The sequence below is a fragment of the Caretta caretta genome, chromosome 10, assembly GCF_965140235.1.
Source record: "Caretta caretta isolate rCarCar2 chromosome 10, rCarCar1.hap1, whole genome shotgun sequence".
Taxonomy (NCBI): Eukaryota; Metazoa; Chordata; order Testudines; family Cheloniidae; genus Caretta; species Caretta caretta.
In genome coordinates this window covers 66685771-66706235 of record NC_134215.1, presented here as the reverse complement: position 1 = coordinate 66706235, position 20465 = coordinate 66685771, and the positions used below count along the sequence as shown (strand labels likewise).

Genomic DNA, 20465 nt, shown 5'->3' with positions numbered 1-20465 from the left:
ACAGTGTATGATATTACAATTTCTCATGTTATGATCAATTAATAATTTGAACAATCAAAGATTCTGTTTTTTATTTTCAGCCCATCCTTCTGATAAAATATTGGATTAGTGAGTATAGGATTTATGGCTTCATGATTTTTTAAATTAAGAATTAAAGTAGAATTAGCATTGTAAAAAATAAGCACCATAAAACTAAAAATAAATCGGTCTGAAACTAATGAAAAAATGTGTTTTGTTGCTCAGAATTTGACAACTAAATTCTCATCTAGATTTTTAGATAATTAACTCTATTCAAGGTAAAGTACTCCAACTCAGAAGTAGTACAGGAAACCAAACTCTAAAAAGTACAGACCCATTTTTTAAAAGTACATTATTCTACATTTTTCATTATGACACGATCCATTATTTCTAACATAAGATGTGAGTATATTTTTACTCTTTCTAACTTAGTTCTCCCTGTCCCCTCACACTGCAATATGAATGGACTATTTTCTTGACAGATGACTCCCACAGTCTATATTTTACCAGGTTGGGCAAAAACAGGCCTACTCTTTCAACTGTGTTCCTTTGACTGCTGGTTACCAGTGGTAGTGGTATTCTTCATTTTACTCTCTACTCTGTCGTCTAGCACAAGATTGAACAACTATAGCCTCAAGTGTTATTTGGCAGCTCCAGTATACAGAGGACAACATTTAGAAGGTATTTGTCAGAAATAAAATAAACCATCTCTTTTTAACAATTTTAGTATGCACTTGTGTATATATGAATCTCTTCCATGAGGTCAGGTTGTGAATAAATTTAATTATAAGGGCTAAATTGAGCATTTAGGCAATGGGGTCCCCGTAGGGACTGTACCTCAAAGACACAGTCCAGAGCACCCCTTTTCCAATGGAGGAGGGAAGTATGTTGTCTCAGCCCTTGTGGGGCTCAGCATTTTGTACAGCCAGCTCTGCTGACCAGTGGAGGGTGGGGTAAAATAGCTCTGGCTCAGCTCACTTCCCATCCCCTCACTCATGGGGAGTTGTGAGACAACTTTTGACCCCCATGTCCCTTGTCTGGTGGGGTGAAGAGGGAGCTTTATCCTCCACGCTGACACACAGGGGCAAAATCTAGCCATAAGTTCTTTTTTAAAAAAATACAAAAGTGAAATACTCAAATACTCAAGCTACAGCAGAAGAGGTGGAACAAGAACAGAAATGGGGAATCACAGCAGACAAAAGGGGAGAGCTGTCCAGCACAGGAAAAAAGAATCACCTCCCACCCCACCCTGTTATCTGATGGGAGAAGCCACAGGGAAGAAGAAGAAGAAAAATATGGAGAAGGGAAAAAAATACCGCAATCTCTCCAAAATGCAAGGCAAAAGGTAAGGTTCTGTGGTACAGACAGATATCCACTAGGAACTAGGGTTAGATCATCCAGCATATTTTCACTTGTGACCTATGCAAGGTATCCTAGTATAATTTTAATTAATTACACTAAGTTGAATTTCTCTGAAGAACCAAGCTTTAGCCAGGCAGCCTATATCAGAGAGCATTCCATGTAGGGATTGATCCAAAGCTTATTGAAATCAGTGGACATACTCCTTGATATCAATGGGCTTTGTATAAGGCCCTTAATGAAGAGAGTCTACTGAATGATAGTTATGAAACAACACCATATTTACTTGTGCATAGAGGCATAGATGAAGATCAAAAGCAACAGAAAATGAGGAGCAATAAAGTTTTCCCATTTTTGTTCTGATTTGACTTGGCCATGTGTTTCTCTGTGGCCTATGGATGCCTGTGATCTCTTGGATATTGTGCCAAGTACATTCTTGTGTGCTTGCCAAATTGGGTGCAAGTAGTCCAGGAAGCCTAAAGGGGAAGGGGGCCAGTTAATTTATTTTCTTCCCTTGGGAGGGGGCTAGTCAAAGGGAATCAACGTTTTCTGTCTCTGCCTCATCCAAATGAAAGGGTTAGTCCATCATTACAGTGAGGTGAACACCACAAGATTTTAGAGAGACAGTGTGGGTGAGGTAATATCTTCTGTGGGTGAAAGAGATGACCTTTGAGCTTACATAGCACTCTTCCTCAGATCTGGGAAAGGTACTCAGGGGATTTTAGAACATACTTCAGGCTCAGTCTGTAATTCACTAATGCTGAAAATCCCACTCACTAAAACCACTACTGAGTCAATGTGACATAGTTGTAAGTCTAGAAGAAGTAGGCAGAGAAGAGGAGAAGAAAACCAACATGTTAGTTTTCCATGAGCTGCTCTTTCTATTCCTTAACACAGAATTAAGCAAAACAAGAAAAAACAAACATGACTAATGTACAGTCTCTAAAATGCTGAGGACGGTTCAACTCCCTCATGCCACTTAAAGTAGCGTTGGCCTAATCCTCATCTGCACTCCAATTACTTTCTTACTGCAACTCAGGGCAACTTCACGTATTTCAAACATTTTTTTGGTCTTTTTTTCTTTTTATAGAAAGGGCTTTAAAATACTCCTCACAAAAACTGCTTTCATGAAGTGATGAGCTGCTCTGAGCAGAATACAGAAGCTGTTTTGGAGGAAGGAGAAAACAGGATATGGGAGGGCAGAGTAACGGTGGGGGAAGAGCTGGCTTGAGCAAAAGACATGTGCAGCAGAGACAGGGACGCATGAACCAGATCCACAGTCGAGTCTATTGAGTGCTTTATTTTTGCAGAAGGGTATTTTTCCAAAAGGAACTGCCTTTCATGGTGGATTTCAGAGGGCTAATACGATGACATTGTTAATATTACTGATGTGGGGTTGCTGCCACATTCTCTTTTGGAGAACACGTTGAACCAAAGTCTGTTCTGCTCATTCCTGGTTGCTAACCAAGAGGAAGTTAATAATCGCATGGCATTGGCCAAAAAAAAAAAGAGGGGGATAAGACCCCAGGCAATGTTCCAGCGTTCCCACTCTCAGTACGACAGGCTCTATTGTTCAAGTCAGGGCGTGAGATATTGATTACTGCAATATGGCTGTTCCACTGTCAACAAAATCCCATTGTCTACAAAACTATGGCACTTCCAGTATTTCTGTAATGCCTTGATATAGGTGACATTATACAAAACCAAACTGTAATGTATTCCAAATTATATTAGAAAGAAATCTGCTGACAAGATTTAAAGAGAAACTTCATCAATAAAAGAAAAACAGAAGCAGTTTATATTTCTGATTTAAAAAAAAATCAATGAAACAAACGTGGGTTTTTTATGACCCGGTTCAATGTTTAAAGCTGTCAGTTTTATCCTCATGGTAAGCAGACAACTATAGTTCACATCTGAACACCTACTTTATTTACTTAGCTATGCTGCATTTAACCTTACATCCTGTCTGCTGGGTGCATCCGGCTCCATGGATCTCCATGCAGCAAAGCCTTCGCATAAGGTGGGGGAGCTACTTTCCACAGGCCAAAAAACAGGAAATTTGATGACATTGTTCAGTGAGCAGACGTCAGCAGAGAGTGATACAAAGAGTAAACAACTTCCTAGCAGCAGCAGACAAATGGCCCGGAACTACTGGAATTCTGTGATGTCTGGTGTGTTTTGCATGAAAATTTGTGTCTCAGTGATATAAGGCTAGATCCTCAGCCTGTGTAAACTGGAGCAGCTCCACTGAAATCAGTGAAGCTAAGCTGATTTACACTGCTGGAGGAGCCAGCCCCAAATATTTAATTTTAAACAAATACATTTCATTTGACTAGAAAGTGATTTAATTGTAAATTCCAATCAGTGCACGTATAGCAATGCCAGGAATGTAGGTTTCATTTCAATACGATCACATCATATAGTGTCAATCTTAAAAAATATGACAGTAAAATATTTTAATATCAAACAAGACCAGCACTGTGACTGTGCGATAGTGCAGCAGGTCAGAACGATTTCTCTCTGGATTCCAATGTTTGTTTTGTAAAATCTGCTTTAATATCTTTCAGCTGTAGGCAAATGACAGATAGGCCCTGAAAAAATAACCTGTTAACTAGACGTTGGGATGACTCAAATCCAGGTTCTGCTAGGCAGGCAGAGGCAATATGTAGTACAGAATTTTTGTTCCAATGGAACGCCAGGCTGCACTTGTCAAAGCAGCTTAGACAACGTGTAACTGTAAAGAGTAAAAATTGAGCATAAAGACAGAGCTTTATTCCCGCTTCCCAAGCGTCATGTTTCAATAAAAGGCGCCCCCCTTTGAACAAAGGCAGCATCCTCCTATCTCTTCCTTTGCCCTGCAAAACAAGCTAATGGTCGGTAAAGAGGTTGCTGGATCTAGTCCTTTCTTCTGCCTTGTTAGCTACCACTGAGCTATATCTGCCCAACAAATATAGAGAAGTGATTGACTATTTGTTATAAGATTTAATCTGTCAAACTGATACAGACCTGGAAGCTATGATCTCTTTGGGAATCTCAGAGCAAACACCTAGGGACCTTTCCCAAAAGGCTAAGGATTCAGTGAGTACAATTTCAGGCCTCTCCTGTCATCTAGGTATTCCTTTTAGCCAGTGCTGACAAGAATGAGGAAAGGGACCTCCCACACAAACATCTGTAACTGCGGTGAAATGTAGGGGCAGTGAACACGATATACCAGGGCCTTAAATTTCTCTCGACAGGCCTGCTCATAGCCACAGTCTAAGGAGAACAAACGCTTAATTAAGACAAAAATCAGCAGCTAAATTTGGAACAGTCCAGAAAATCATCTTACTTTTAATAAAAGAAAAGGGAACAACAGGAAAGAGCCAGATGCTCTTCAGATCTCCTGGCCAAACTCTTCCTCCACCGAGAGAGGAAAAATGTAATATAAGATCTAGGGAGAAAAACAGTCCAACAGCCATGTTAACACTGCATTCAAGCAACAAGGCAAACACATTGGGCCCAAAGCATCTTTGATGTAACTCTAGTGACTTCAATTTACTTTGTTCTTCTTAATGCTGGCAAGCAGCTACAGGACAACAAATAGCTAGACAATAAGAACACCCAAAGACCAACATATGCCTGCCCCTTCACAAATAAATAAATACAAATTGCCACTCATCCTTTACCTCCCCCCCCCCCCTTGGAATTATCTTATTTCCATTAATTTGTGGTTTCAATGGAGTTACACCACCAATAAAAATAGATGTTTTGCCAGATTAAGAGGGAGGGAAGATTATGCCTCCCCCATCCACTTCTACAATCCAACACACCAGCATAGGAAGATATACTATGAGTTCATGGCTCCATCTGAATTTGGAGGCTGGGGCAGGATGTGGGGGAAGCTGTGGAAGATTGCTCTCCTGCAGACCATTTGGATACCTATTTGGCATTCAGACCTAGGGTGACCGGATGTCCTGTTTTTTATAGGGACAATCCAGTTTTTTGGGACTTTTTCTTATATAGGCACCTGTTTCCCCCCCACCCCCTGTCCCATTTTTTCACAGTTGCTATCTGGTCACCCTATTCAGATCTGGAGTTAACACAATAGTTCAAGCACAATTCAGTCTTGCTAGCTCTCCTCCCTAGATGCTATGTAGCAACCAACAGTAAGGAGAGTGGGGGCACCAGGGAAGCTTCACAGAAGTATTTGGGAAATGTGCTGGCTTGGGAGCCAAGTTAGAAGACCTCTGACAACATGGTATGTTCTAACCAGATTGCAGATGTTTAAGCTTCCTCACACCATCCAACCTGCTCTGGAGGTAGTTTAATTCTATACTCATTCAAGTCTTAGGTCTTGTCTACACTACACAGTTTTGTTGACAAAACAGTAGAGGTGTACATACTAAAATGCTCCTTCTGCCGACAAAACTGTCCTGCTTTGTCAACAAAATAAAACCACCTCGACAAGAGGTGTAGAGTTTTTGCAGCAAAGTTATATCGACAAAGTGTCAGTGTAGGCACCGTGCTTGGTTATGTCCCTGCAAATGGCCTCCAGGAGGTGTCCCACAATGCCCATCCTGAACACTCTGGTCAGCAGTTTGAACTCTGCTGCCCTGCACCCAGGTACACAAGCATCTACCCCTCCACCATTAAAGGCCCGGGAATTTTTGAAATTCCACTTCCTGTTTGCTCGGCATGGACAGCTCACATCGCATCTCCCCAGCTGACCACGGCAGCTCCATGCAGCAAGCACTCTCTGCTTGGAGCACACCTGAGTTGTCGTATCTGCTGGCGCTGGGGAGAGGAGGCTGAGCAGTCTCAGCTCCGCTCCAGCTGTAGGAACTGAGATACCTACGGTCTGATTTCTCGTGGCACGCTGGAGAAGGGCTACGAATGGGGGACACATCAGTGCTGTGCAAAGATAAAGGAGCTGAGGTAGGCATACCAGAAGGCAGGGGAGGCAAACCGTTGCTCTGGTGCTGCGCCGAAGACGTGCCGCTTCTATAAGGAGCTGGACACTATCCACAGCGGCGACCCCACCTGTACCACCAAGAACTCCGTGGATACTTCTGCAGGGCTGGAGACGACAGACAGTGGACTCAAGCCTGAGGACAAAGTCATGGACGAGGAGGTCAAGTTGGAGGATGATGTGGAGCACACGGCAGGGTCATCCGGTGGCACAGAGAGTCAGGACCTATTTTCCACTCCAAAGGGATCTAGCCAGTCTCTGGCACACATGATGCAGGAGAGGAGAGCCCTGGTAAGCGAACTTTTTGAGTTGATGCTGCTCGGTCATGAGGCAGAGCTGTCCTTTGCTCTGTATATTGCAGAAGTGGGTGAAGGGATAGAAAGGTACAAGACCAGCTGTGTTTGTGTGTGCTCCACATTGCCCTGTGCAGCTAAGCGGTGCAGCGGAACAGTGTGTTACTGCACACCAAGATTTCACAGGAATCCTTCAGAGAGATTTCTAGGAAACTTTCCTGCAGGTACAGTACTCGCAAATCCTCTGCCGAAGGTTCCTTGGAAAAGCTGCTTTGTTCCTTCCCGCATTGTAGGAAACTTTCCTTCACCAGTCGTCCACCGTTTGTCATCCCAGACCTGCAGAACAATGCGATCCTACCACTCAGAGCTCAAAAGCAACGGTCCACCGTGTCCAGCTGCTCTATGAATGCCAAAAGTAATCTGGTGTTGTTTCTTTCCAGGGTGCACAGCAGGTCAGGCAACTCTGATTTCTGTTCAGATTGGGATTTCATGATATACTGCATGACCAGCTATCACATGCTCATAACAGTGGCCACAACAGTAGAGAACAGTGAGGGATCCACCCTTTCAGATGATGGGCACACAGTAAACACGGGCCATAGAAAAATGCCAAGAAACACAGTCAGAAGCCCATGGAATGATGGGGTAGAAAAAACTGCATCATGGGATGTTGAGCCTGCACCCAGGATGCACTGCAATCCACTCTGTCTTCCCACAACTCCTAGCTGCAGAAGGTAGCGAGTAGCACAGTGGGATAACTACCCACAATGACGACGTCAATGCTAGAGCAGCGTTTCTCAAATGCGGCCACTGTGCCCGCATGCAGCCACCAGGGGCTTTTCTTGCGGCCACAGCCTCCTAGGCGGTGATGGGGTGGGGGGGCAAAGCAGCAGCCCCTCCCCAGGGGCGACCAGGAGTGGTTGGACCTTGACCCCCTCTGGAGAGAGACAAGCTGGAGGAGCAGGCAGCCAGTGAGTTCCCTACCTTTCCGGGGGCAGTGGGATCAGGCTTCAGCCCTTGGGTGACAGGCTCCAGCCACGGGGCTTTGAGCTCTGTCCCCTGGGTGTGGGGCTTCAAGCTCCATTCCCTGGCTCCATGGTGACGGGCTCTGGCCCCAAGCCCACCCCGCCATCACCTCTGCCCCCTACTGTCTCCCCCAGTGCCCTATCACCACTGGCCCCTGCTGTCTCTGTATCTACCTCCCCATCCAGGGCTTAATTTGTCTCTGGGGCTTGCCAGGACTGAGTAAGTCTGTGGTGAAAAGTGATACTTGTATGTTTGTTAATATCACTTTTCACAGCAAACTTACTAGCTAGCAAGTCTTTAAAAAAACAACCAGAAACAGCAAAAGAAACAATAAGAAAAATGAAAAGCACTTTATTTGTGTTTCTATTCTGTTTAGGTCCAATAAACAATAGAGACAACTGTACACTATATATATTACTGAGTCTGGAAAAAATCCCTACATAGATAGATTACAATGTATCTGTGCATATTTATTTGTTTTTCCTAAATTTAATTAAGTATTTTAGGAAAAATTGTCAGAGCGGCCACCAGCAAGTGTTGGTGGCCGCACTCTGAGGCCACCAAAAATTTGTCGTGAGAACCCCTGTGCTAGAGCACAAACTGTGGACGTGTCCTGCTGACAGAAGACGTGTTATGTGAACATGCACAAGCGATGTAATTATACCGGTTTTTGATTGTGGGCATAACTTGCACTGACAAAACTCTGTAGCGTAGACAAGGCCTTAGCTTCTCTGCCGAGTCTGCTAACAAGGGTGCTGGCTGTTTCATGCAAACCAAGGTAGAAGTTTGATGCTACAGCGGGGCAATAATTTACTATGAATCAGAACAAGAACCCCCAACGCATTTTATATTGAGCACTGAATAGTCAAACAGAAAAAAGTTTTGGCTACTACTGAGCTGGGTCAGATCTGAAGAGGACCTAGACATGTAAGTGGGAGACGATTCAGGCTCTGTTTTCATATTTTCTCTCAGTCATACCCAGATGTTAGTTTCTAACAGCAATAATAGCATCACTGATTTTTAAAAAATCCCTGAATTTAACACAGGCCTCATATATAAAGCTGGAAATGCCAGGCATGTTGTTCTTGTGTTGATGTTTTTTCCAATTTTATTAAAAATGCAAGAATTCTCCCATATTTGAGGGTGGGTAATAAAGTCTGTGTGGGCTATGTAACAAAAAGCCCATATTAGTTTCATTGGTGGAGCTAAATCTTAAGTATGACATGGACATCTGTATGTATAAACATAACATTCTCAAGGCCAAAATCCTCTGATGGTATAAATCAGTGATTCTCAAACTGTGGGTCGTGACCACATTTTAATGAGGTCGCCAGGGCCAGCATTAGACTTGCTGGGACCCAGGGCTGAGCCTGAGCTTCGCCCCCACCTGGGGTAATGGGGATCAGACTGCAGCACCCTCTCCCCACTCCCAGGGCAGCAGGGCTCAGGCTATGACCCCCCCCAAACACACACACACCCCAGGGGTCATGTAATAACTTTATTGTCAGAAGGGGAGTCACAGTGCAATGAAGTTTAAGATCCCCGGTATAAATTAACATAGCTCCACTAAAGTCTTCTGAGTTCTATCAGTTTACATCAAATGTGGAGTTAGCTCTCATTTATCTTTTTGAGTATAACAAAGAAAGAGCACTCTAAATTAAGGGCATGCTCTCATGACATGTTGAGTGCCCTAAACCCTCCTTTCACTTTGGAGACATCATAAAATTCCACAAAATATTGCTAGCTGATCTTCCAATAATAAGCAGATTATCCTGGAGAAACTACAAAATATTTACCAGAGAATAATATTAATGTGGGTGTGTCAACCAGTCTAATAAATTAATCTGTTTTATCAGAAGTCTGACTTTTTGCAAAACTTTTGTATCTGCCATCTTATCACCATTCTTTGCTAGCATAGTCCTTTTATTTTCAGGCCTTTAAGCCCTGGTGTTTTAATATATGGATAGTGAAAGAAGTTGTGCTCTGATCTGATGGCTTTATAAAACTACTGGATTTTAGATGACCATAGATCTCTTATCTATTTTTGTGTATTTATTTAGGGCCTTCCATTGTCTCTTAGCAACCACCAAACTCTAATTTATTTCAATGGCCGTTGCACATGGTGACTACGGCCAGGCAGTGTATCACCTTAAATATGAGGGAAGCTGCTGAATCCTATTGTTTGACAGCACAAAGGCCAGCATAGCAAAGGAAGGGTGGGTGGCTGGGTTGACCAATCTGTTGATAAGAGTTTACTCTTTTATTTTTAATATTTCTTGTCAGAACTATTATGAGGGACCTTCCTTCCCCCACCTCCCCTCTTTAAATTTCTGCAAACTGAACCCTTATAGAAGCATCTCAGTTGAAGGAGTGGAGATAGCTATAATCAGAGGAAAGTTCCTGGAAAACGGCTTTCAAATTTTCCCTTCCACTTAAGAAAAAAAAAAATCCTTTTTCTTGAGCGCTGGTATTGTAGATGTTGCGATCCAGTGGTGGGAGAAGAGGAAACTGTGCCAAGGTTCTATTCCTAGACAGGCTCTGACAGTTACTTGTTTTGTGACCTTGAGCATGTCACTCGACCATTTTTAGCCTCAGACTAAGATCTGTAAAATGGTGGGAACACACACCTACCCACGTACAGCGGTGTTGTGAGGCTGATTTAACGTTTCTAAGGCACTTTGAAATCCTTGGCTGAAGATGCGATATAAAATGAAAAGCACATGGTCAAGCATTTTCCAATTTTCTGTACAGTAGCAGAGCAGTGAGATACACGTTGTAAACAAGATTGCTATATCTCCCCACATCTTATTTCCAAATAGGCTATTATGGATTCCTCTTTTCTAATTTATTATATATAGATGTTTGTCATTCTCACTTATATTATTTTGAAAATTTTATATACAAATATTTTATTTCATTGATTATTCTGAAATCTTTACAGGTTTCATTGCTTGTCCATGTAATGGATTTAAATAATCAGAGAGAATCTAAGATGAAGTTTCATAAAGCCATCCACCAATCTGGAGGAAAATGAATATTTTGTGTTGTTGTTTTTTAAAAAATTACACATTCTTAGATCATATTACATTAGATTAGCCAACTGGCCAAAACCAAAAATCTCAGCTTTACCATCGTAAAAACAAATTAAAAAGGAAAAGAATGTTTTCTGATGTTAAAAAAAAAAAAGTACTTGTCTGGAAAAAAATAAATCTAAAGCTCCAAAGATTAGATGCACCTACTACTAGCCCATCTACAAAGGGGAATGTGTTTCTTATGGGATCACTACACAGTAGTAAGCTTTGTTTCCATAGAGATTTTGACATATGGCCGAAGTTAGACCTTAAATTAGAATATTCCTCTTTGAATTGAGAAATGATCTTTTTGTGTAAATGAATAGTGTATTCAATGTGAATAAAGCTTCTGCTATTGCATAGTTCATCTTATCTACTGATGTCATTTCCTCTTTCTTGCTTCTGTAATGATTAATAATCACCGTATAGCCAAAGAGGTCATAAAATAAGAATGTATACTTTGAAATACTTCATTTCAGAAGTGCTTGGAAATGTTGAAAACAATGCAGTGTATTTCTACTGGCTGGGTGGATAGAATTGCCTATTAGGAAATAATTGTAGGTTATCTGAAGGTGGGGATGGAAACATCTAGATAAATGGGGAGAATTACCCCAGATTATGAGAGGAATGCAGAAAACTGAAGAAGGAAAGGAGGGAATGGAAAATCATTAATGAAACAACGAAACTTATGAAACTTACATTTCATAATCAGCAAAGAATCATGAACCAAGTAACAGTGTTAACGTAATCAAAGGATCACACAAAATAATGCACACTTGTTTTTACGGGTGTTAAGGAGAGACCCGATGCAATTCTCGATAAGATTCTTCTTGGTCTAAACTGATTCTTAAGAGTGACTACTTTGTTCCTTCCAGTGCAAGAATGCTGCCTAGGTAGCAAAATTTCAAACAGCCAAATATGGAAGGCAAAGACATCTTATAAAGAGAAGCAGAACTTCTAAAATATTGGGAAGTCTGTCTTGTGATGAGTACTATGAGTGACAGGTCTGCAGCTGTCTCCATTTCCTACGAGGAAAGACCACTGCACACGCGTGTGTGAGAAAATGTATTCCCATTTCTTGAGATGTTTTATACGCAATTCATGGATTTAACAAGCTTTTACTTATTAAATTATTGTTAAGGAATCCAAAGAAGATCTTAAGGGCTGGAGAGCAGTTTTAATCCCTCAAAACATATAGGCCAAATCTTCAAATATGTCCCAAATTTAGGGCTTGTCTACACTACCACGTGGGGTCGATCTAAGATACGCAACTTCAGTTACGTGAATAGCGTAATTTACTGCGGTGTCTTTACTGAGGTAAGTCAAGAGCTAACGTTCTCCCTTCAACTCCGCTTGCACTCCTCATTCTGGTGGAGTACCAGAGTCGACGGGACAGCAATCGGCGGTCAATTTATCGCGTCTACACTACCCCGCGGGATCGATCGCTGCCCGCCAATCCAGTGGGTAGTGTAGACAAGCTCTTAGGCACACACATATCCTGATGTGTGTGTCCACGTTGGAATTTTTGCATACACATAGCACTGTGTGCACATATAATTCAGTTGCCATGCAGCAGGGTATGGTTATAAACTACTTGTGAGGTGCTTACAGAATACTGCGTGTGTGTGATATAAACTCCCAGATAAATGAATGAGAAAATACCAAGATCTGTAAAAAGTTAAAAGTTAAGTATATGCTTAAGTGCTTTTCTCAGTTGGAGCTTATGTGCCACAAGGATGATACTACATATTCATATTTAGTAAAATCAGCTCAGGTTTATAGGAGTACATCTCGCCTTTAAGACAACAGTAGGACTGGCTTTGACAGACAGCCTTTAAAAGAGAATTGAAATATAGGTTTAGTTTGTATTAACTAAATACTGTATTAGAGACACCAGAGATCTGAGGACGAGAGGGTTTCTGTATAATTATATTCCACATGGATAGGAGAGCATGAAACACAAGTCAAAACCAACCCTTAGTGATACCTCTAGAGAATATAAGCTTGTTAAAGAAGTTTGCAAAGATTAGCAAAAGAAAAAAAATGTTTACTTCAGAACTGAAAAGAAAACAATAAACTAGCTGCACTTATTTTATTTAACTTGAATGAGGCTCTGGCAGACCAAAAAGCAAAAAGGAAATTGTTGTGTAATGCCTAATGATTGCTTAGAATGGAAAACTGCTTCTCCTTTTATCTTGGCTTGTTACAGGGGCATGGCTCATAGTATGACACAGCTTAAATAGCAAATTAGGCCCATAGTCAACTAAACATTTTAAAAGCTTTGTGCACATACTGTACAATATCAGCTAAGCCGTTAACCATTCTGAAAACAGAATTTCCTTTTCTGGTGGAAAGCTGTGGGCTTAACATTGTGGCACAAAAGTAATTAACTGTGTATTAAATCTTGTTTACTTTCAAGTAAGTCAAGGGAATCAGAGTCAGTGTCCTAATGGGACTAGGAAACTAACAGAGCAAAAGCAACTTTGATAACTGCAAATTCATATGCCATCTCCTTTCTCTCTTGCTTTCCATGCAATAGCAAATCTGTTGCATTAATAAGGAAATAGGGATTATAGTAAACACAATCATGGCAACTTTGTTGTTTTTAAAATTCACACTATAAAATTCCATACAGAAAAAAAGTTATTTTCTTAATTGTTGTTTAAACAAACCATTTATTAATTTCACTTTGAACACACAATAAGACCATGAAACAAAAATTCCTACCCAATGGCTCAAGATGCCCTAAGAGATGGGACTGAAATCACAGCCCATAAAAACAGTAGCAACAACAGACCAGAGACCAAACCTCACCAGCAAAACAACTAGTGTCTGGTCTTATAACCAAAACCACCCAATCTCAGATACCACAGAACTACTAAACCCCACTGAGACCCTAAATTGAATTTTAAAATAAATAAATAAAAGCTTCCCATCTCACTTATCACAACCCCATCCCCCTCAACTGCTGAAATACATGGGCCTTTTCGCACATCCTGAAGGCCAGCAAACATGGGCTATTTCCTACCAAGTGAAATCTAAAGTTGAGAGATCCTCCTGGGCAATATTTTGCCAGCACCTTCCTCTCTTATAAAGGCAGCTCAAAATTCTGCCCTAACTCAACAAAAGTGTATTGGTTGGAGGAGTGTGGGGAAGATGCCATGGTAAGCATCTTTTAAATCACCTCAAGTTTCTGCACATACATGTGCATGAATATATGGAACATGAAAGTCTGTGGAGAAGGGGCTTATTAGCCTCAACCTCACTCAGGAGATTTGGTACATAGATTGTTTCTCTTGGCAGCTTCTTCAGGTGTTCAAATGGATAATCCAGAAACAAAGAGCCACATTCAGTCCTGGCATCAACAGGCACCACTCCCACAAACTTCAGTGACAGATGCACTCTTTCCACCAATGATGAATTTGCACTATAGTCTATACTGTTAAAAACAGACCATTTATTTGGAAAGACGATGCTAATTTTTCCATTTTAACATTATACCATGTATTAAGGAACCAGTTATTAAAGGTGGAAGGTAGTGGGTTACGTCCAGGCTCTTAAAATTGTATATTTGCCTCCCAAGAATACCATCTTAAGGGGCTTTTAAGTCTTGTTATCTTGAATTTCTGGATAATTTAATCTCAGTGTCATCTCTTACAGATAGTAAATTGTAGATACACCAGAAGTTACTTTCTGTTATTACCTTAATCCAAATGGCCAGTATCCGGAGCCAGTATCACGTTATGGGCCAGATCCTCAGCTGGTGGAAACCAGCGTTGCTCCTCTGGAATGGATCTAAGTCAGTTGGCACCAACTGAAAAGCTGGCCCTTTATGTTCTATTCCATAGAGAGTTACAATTTTCCCAGCAGTGCTTATTTGAATAAATTCCATTGCCCACATCTCTGTAGGTGTATTAGAAAACCAAATAAATTCCTATCCAATAGTTCAAGGTTCTCATAGAAGGAATTAAAACAACACCCATCTCAATAGATTTCCCAAGCATTTCCCACAAACTATTGACAATGTCTGGCGGAACTAGGCAAACAACTTATTCTAGGAATCAGATTCTTAGTGTAGAGGCACTGAAGTCAATCAAGCTGCACTGATTTACACCAGCAGAGGTTCTGCCCTTATGTATTTAGCATCCTTTTCTGTTCATCGAAGATGTCTGTGGGCACATTTTCTTATTTTCATAGAATCATAGAATATCAGGGTTGGAAGGGACCCCAGAAGGTCATCTAGTCCAACCCCCTGCTCGAAGCAGGACCAATTCCCAGTTAAATCATCCCAGCCAGGGCTTTGTCAAGCCTGACCTTAAAAACCTCTAAGGAAGGAGATTCTACCACCTCCCTAGGTAACGCATTCCAGTGTTTCACCACCCTCATAGTGAAAAAGTTTTTCCTAATATCCAATCTAAATCTCCCCCACTGCAACTTGAGACCATTACTCCTCGTTCTGTCATCTGCTACCATTGAGAACAGTCTAGAGCCATCCTCTTTGGAACCCCCTTTCAGGTAGTTGAAAGCAGCTATCAAATCCCCCCTCATTCTTCTCTTCTGCAGGCTAAACAATCCCAGCTCCCTCAGCCTCTCCTCATAAGTCATGTGTTCTACACCCCTAATCATTTTTGTTGCCCTTCGCTGGACTCTCTCCAATTTAGCCACATCCTTCTTGTAGTGTGGGGCCCAAAACTGGACACAGTACTCCAGATGAGGCCTCACCAATGTCGAATAGAGGGGAACGATCACGTCCCTCGATCTGCTCGCTATGCCCCTACTTATACATCCCAAAATGCCATTGGCCTTCTTGGCAACAAGGGCACACTGCTGACTCATATCCAGCTTCTCATCCACTGTCACCACAGGTCCTTTTCCGCAGAACTGCTGCCTAGCCATTCGGCCCCTAGTCTGTAGCGGTGCATGGGATTCTTCCATCCTAAGTGCAGGACCCTGCACTTATCCTTATTGAACCTCATCAGATTTCTTTTGGCCCAATCCTCCAATTTGTCTAGGTCCTTCTGTATCCTATCCCTCCCCTCCAACGTATCTACCACTCCTCCCAGTTTAGTATCATCCGCAAATTTGCTGAGAGTGCAATCTACACCATCCTCCAGATCATTTATGAAGATATTGAACAAAACCGGCCCCAGGACCGACCCCTGGGGCACTCCACTTGACACCGGCTGCCAACTAGACATGGAGCCATTGATCACTATCCGTTGAGCCCGACAATCTAGCCAGCTTTCTACCCACCTTATAGTGCATTCATCCAGCCCATACTTCCTTAACTTGCTGACAAGAATACTGTGGGAGACCGTGTCAAAAGCTTTGCTAAAGTCAAGAAACAATACATCCACTGCTTTCCCTTCATCCACAGAACCAGTAATCTCATCATAAAAGGCAATTAGATTACTCAGGCATGACCTTCCCTTGGTGAATCCATGCTGGCTGTTCCTGATCACTTTCCTCTCATACAAGTGCTTCAGGATTGATTCTTTGAGGACCTGCTCCATGATTTTTCCAGGGACTGAGGTGAGGCTGACTGGCCTGTAGTTCCCAGGATCCTCCTTCTTCCATTTTTTAAAGATTGGCACTACATTAGCCTTTTTCCAGTCATCCGGGACTTCCCCCGTTCACCACGAGTTTTCAAAGATAATGGCCAATGGCTCTGCAATCACAGCCGCCAATTCCTTCAGCACTCTCGGATGCAACTCGTCCGGCCCCATGGACTTGTGCATGTCCAGCTTTTCTAAATAGTCCCTAACCACCTCTATCTCCACAGAGGGCTGGCCATCTCTTCCCCATTTTGTGATGCCCAGCGCAGCAGTCTGGGAGCTGACCTGGGAGAAGACAGAGGCAAAAAAAGCATTGAGTACATTAGCTTTTTCCACATCCTCTGTCACTAGGTTGCCTCCCTCATTCAGTAAGGGGCCCACATTTTCCTTGGCTTTCTTCTTGTTGCCAACATACCTGAAGAAACCCTTCTTGATACTCTTGACATCTCTTGCTAGCTGCAGCTCCAGGTGCGATTTGGCCCTCCTGATATCATTCCTACATGCCCGAGCAATATTTTTATACTCTTCCCTGGTCATATGTCCAACCTTCCACTTCTTGTAAGCTTCTTTTTTATGTTTAAGATCCGCTAGGATTTCACCATTAAGCCAAGCTGGTCGCCTGCCATATTTACTATTCTTTCGACTCATCGGGATGGTTTGTCCCTGTAACCTCAACAGGGATTCCTTGAAATACAGCCAGCTCTCCTGGACTCCTTTCCCCTTCATGTTAGTCCCCCAGGGGATCCTGGCCATCCGTTCCCTGAGGGAGTCGAAGTCTGCTTTCCTGAAGTCCAGGGTCCGTATCCTGCTGCTTAGGTTTCTTCCCTGCGTCAGGATCCTGAACTCAACCAACTCATGGTCACTGTCTCCCAAATTCCCATCCACTTTTGCTTCCCCCACTAATTCTACCCGGTTTGTGAGCAGCAGGTCAAGAAAAGCGCCCCCCCTAGTTGGCTCCTCTAGCACTCACTCCATAAGGTGTTCTTTTTTAAACTCTTATTATTTAACATTTATATTGCAGAGGCCAAACAGGTTGAGGTCCCATTGTGTGAGGCACTGTACAAACTGTACACTGTATAAATGAAAGTCCCTGCCCCAAAGTGCTTACTCTGTGGATTGATTGTGAATGTGTGGGTATTAGAGAGTTCACCAGTAGTGAACTGTATGGTTTGACTGTGATTAGTCTCATTGTATTGTTTCTGGTCTTGGTTGGAGGAGTGTAACAACCTCAGAATGAGAGCTTGAAAAAGCTACTGGGGCACTGAATCTCTCAGGGCAGTGGAGCAGCGAGGGAAATTAATCAGGTAAACAGAATTAGGGAGTTAAATTCCAGCAAAAATTTCACAGAAGACAAACAATTCCTAGTGAAAGGCTGCTTGTTGGGCAAAGAAGCTCAGACTACAAAAGAGGCTAATTCTGATCACTTCTGGGTCTTTATTCCAAAATTTTGCATAGTTCTTTGCAAGGCCCCAATGCTTTTACACAGGATACATGAGACTAAGGCTGCCACTGAGGTGACCCATCCTCTTGCTCGTACGGTATATCTCTTCCTGGACATTGTTCTGTGAAAGAAGGAATCCCTCCCTTTCTTTTGTTTCAACAACAAACTTACACAGAGTCAAAATGTGTTCTCTGTAACAATTCCTTATGGTTATTGCTCATTTATACTGTTTATATTTTTGTTGCCATAGTAATAATGCAGACAGTTAAAAATGAACTTGCATGAAATAAATCAATGAAGTCTGTTGACCTGAAAAAGTACTTACTCAATTAAACAATGGTTTGTGTGGAGGGGAGAAGGGTGGAAACCAAACTTGTAACTGCATGATGATTGGACAGTTTTTAATCATTACTATTTTAATCATTACTATTTAATCATTACTATCAGCTAGCTGGTAACTGATGAGAAAATTGACTGGTCTGGTACAACGTAAAACACATACAGGAAAGATGACCTGAACAAGGTGACTATTATTATTCATTACTCTTGTAACATATTCATTTGTTAAGTGCTGATGCTGTGTACAAACTACAGAAAACCCAGTCCCTGTCACAATGATTCTGCAGTCTACAGTCCTGCAATCCTTATTCACCCAAGTAGTCCCACTGAAACTACAAGTAAGGATCACAAGATCAAGCCCCAAAGAGACAGTTAACACAGAAGATCCAGAAGAAGATTCTGTCTTAATGGTAATCAGCAAAGGATTTTCCAAGATTGGTATTGTGCTCTTTATTCCTGTTTCCAATATATAAAGAAGACCTGGTAGGTTTTTTCAAATATCAGGAATGTCAAACCTGGTCTTCCCTCATTTTACTAGAAGTTTCAAAGCATATGTAATTGAATGTTTAACCTTAATTGAAAGGATGGGGCAATTAAAATGATAACAAAGAAGTTTGCTCTCCAAACTGTTAATTGGACACTGAAGTTAAATGCGTGTTAACAAAAATACAACAAAACCAAAGTGTTTTAAACAATCTATCTAAAAATCCCTCCATTCCTTAGCTGTCCAGCTTTGTCACTTCTCTCTTGTGATGTCATCATTCCACTAGTGCTCCTGTCATCTAATGCCTTGTCCACAGGCGGCTTTACTCTGAAAATATAGTGCAACCACATCATTGGTATCAACACTGGGAACACTAGCTCTCCTAGAGTCAGCAGCCACTGGCTTTCGTATCACCATAGCATGTAGACTTCCTCTGAGCACCTTGTCCACACCAGCTCGCACACCACTGGTATTTATTATTATTATTATTTATTATTTGTATTGCAGTAGCACCTAACAGCACCTGCCACGGACCAGGACCCGACTGAGGTAGGCGTTGTACAAATAAAAAGATGATTCCTGCCCACAAAGCTTCTAAACTAAGCGTAAGACAAGAGATGGAGAAAGACAGATGGGGATACAAGAAAACAATGGGAAGATACCGGTCAGTATGATAGGCAGGGGACTCAGCACACTAGCTGCCTCACCACTGTCAAGTTTGTCTAGCATTCCTACCACCAGTGGAACTGCACCAATAATAGCATCACTGGGGAAAAAAAATCAGAAAAAAAAATTGTCTAGGGTGGATAAAACCACTCCTAGCATGGAGTCCCCAGTGGCAATCCAAATGTGAATTTCTAATTTGAAAAAATAACTCTTGTCTGGGGAGAGAAGGTATTAAAAAAAGAGGGGAAAAACTTTCAGATCTTCTTTATATATCATAAAGAAGCAAAAAAAGCCCATTTTGTTTTTCCTTTGCATGAGTGTGTGTCTTCAGCTTCTTCTTTTCTATAATTAGCCAGTGGGGTAGCCGGATAGACTTCATGAAAAAGTATTAGTACACTAAAAAAAGTATTTAATAAAAAAATCTAGAAGTCAGGATATCAAAACTAATGTGCAGTTTAACTTTCTTATTCTACGATTCCTAACTCAGAATCAAAACAAATGCAAGAGTGATTGAAGAATCAAGTCTTCTGGTTTCATGTTTGGCATTAAACAGGTCATAAAAGTTATTGACTTTGGCTCTTTAGGCCTTTAATACATTAAAAATAATTACAAACATGCCTGGACTGAAAGGCAGTCTCAAAAGTCTACATGTGAGTTTTGGGCCTTGAAAAAAGTGACTACTTTCCCCAGAAAAGGTGCATACCTTGAAGCACAGCATGGTACTGTAGTTTCTCTCCTCTCTCACACGTCTGCATTCTGTACAGAAAAGCAAAGAGTTTGCAATCACAAGGTGTGGGGGGGGGGGTTGATTTTCAGTAAAATAGTAGACAAGTGTCAGCCGGCACTATGGTCTCAGAGTTGTATGTGCAAAAATGTAGGGAAAGGACAAATCACCTACAGTTTTTACAGAACTGAGTTTTTACAGTTCTGCTTTTTCTAATTCTCTTTCCCTAACAAATGCAGAGTTCAGGGCTATACTGAAAGGTGAGCTTAGAACAGAGGTGGGCAAACTATGGCCCGCGGGCCCCAACCAGCCTCCAGGACTGTCCTGCTTAGCCCCTGAGCTCCCGCCAGGGAGGCTAGCCCCCGTCCCTCCCCCACTGTTCCCCCTTCCCTGCAATCACACCACCAAGCGGGAAGCGCTCTGGCCCACTGCTCCTGTCGGGCAGTGCGGCAGTGTAGTTGGCTCTGGTATGGTAAGGGGGCCCCGAAGGGCAGTCAGGGGACAGGGGGCGGTTGGAATCAGGGAACAGGGGGAGCTGGAC

The 20465-nt window shown here is 42.1% G+C and overlaps 1 protein-coding gene across 3 annotated transcripts in view; it reads right to left on the bottom strand.

Annotated features, from left to right (window-relative positions):
* The window catches only part of PDE8A (phosphodiesterase 8A), a 259372-nt gene that overhangs the window by 83623 nt on the left and 155284 nt on the right, over window positions 1-20465 (bottom strand). Inside the window, exon 1 of one of the 3 annotated variants that reach the window (XM_075133134.1) lies at window positions 19904-19927. The exons of the other annotated variants lie outside the window; for them this stretch is intronic. Within the exon in view, the coding sequence (XP_074989235.1) occupies window positions 19904-19918 (15 nt within the window). The 5' untranslated portion in view covers window positions 19919-19927. Of the gene's footprint in view, window positions 1-19903; window positions 19928-20465 lie in introns of those variants that run through there. 3 annotated transcript variants of the gene reach the window in all.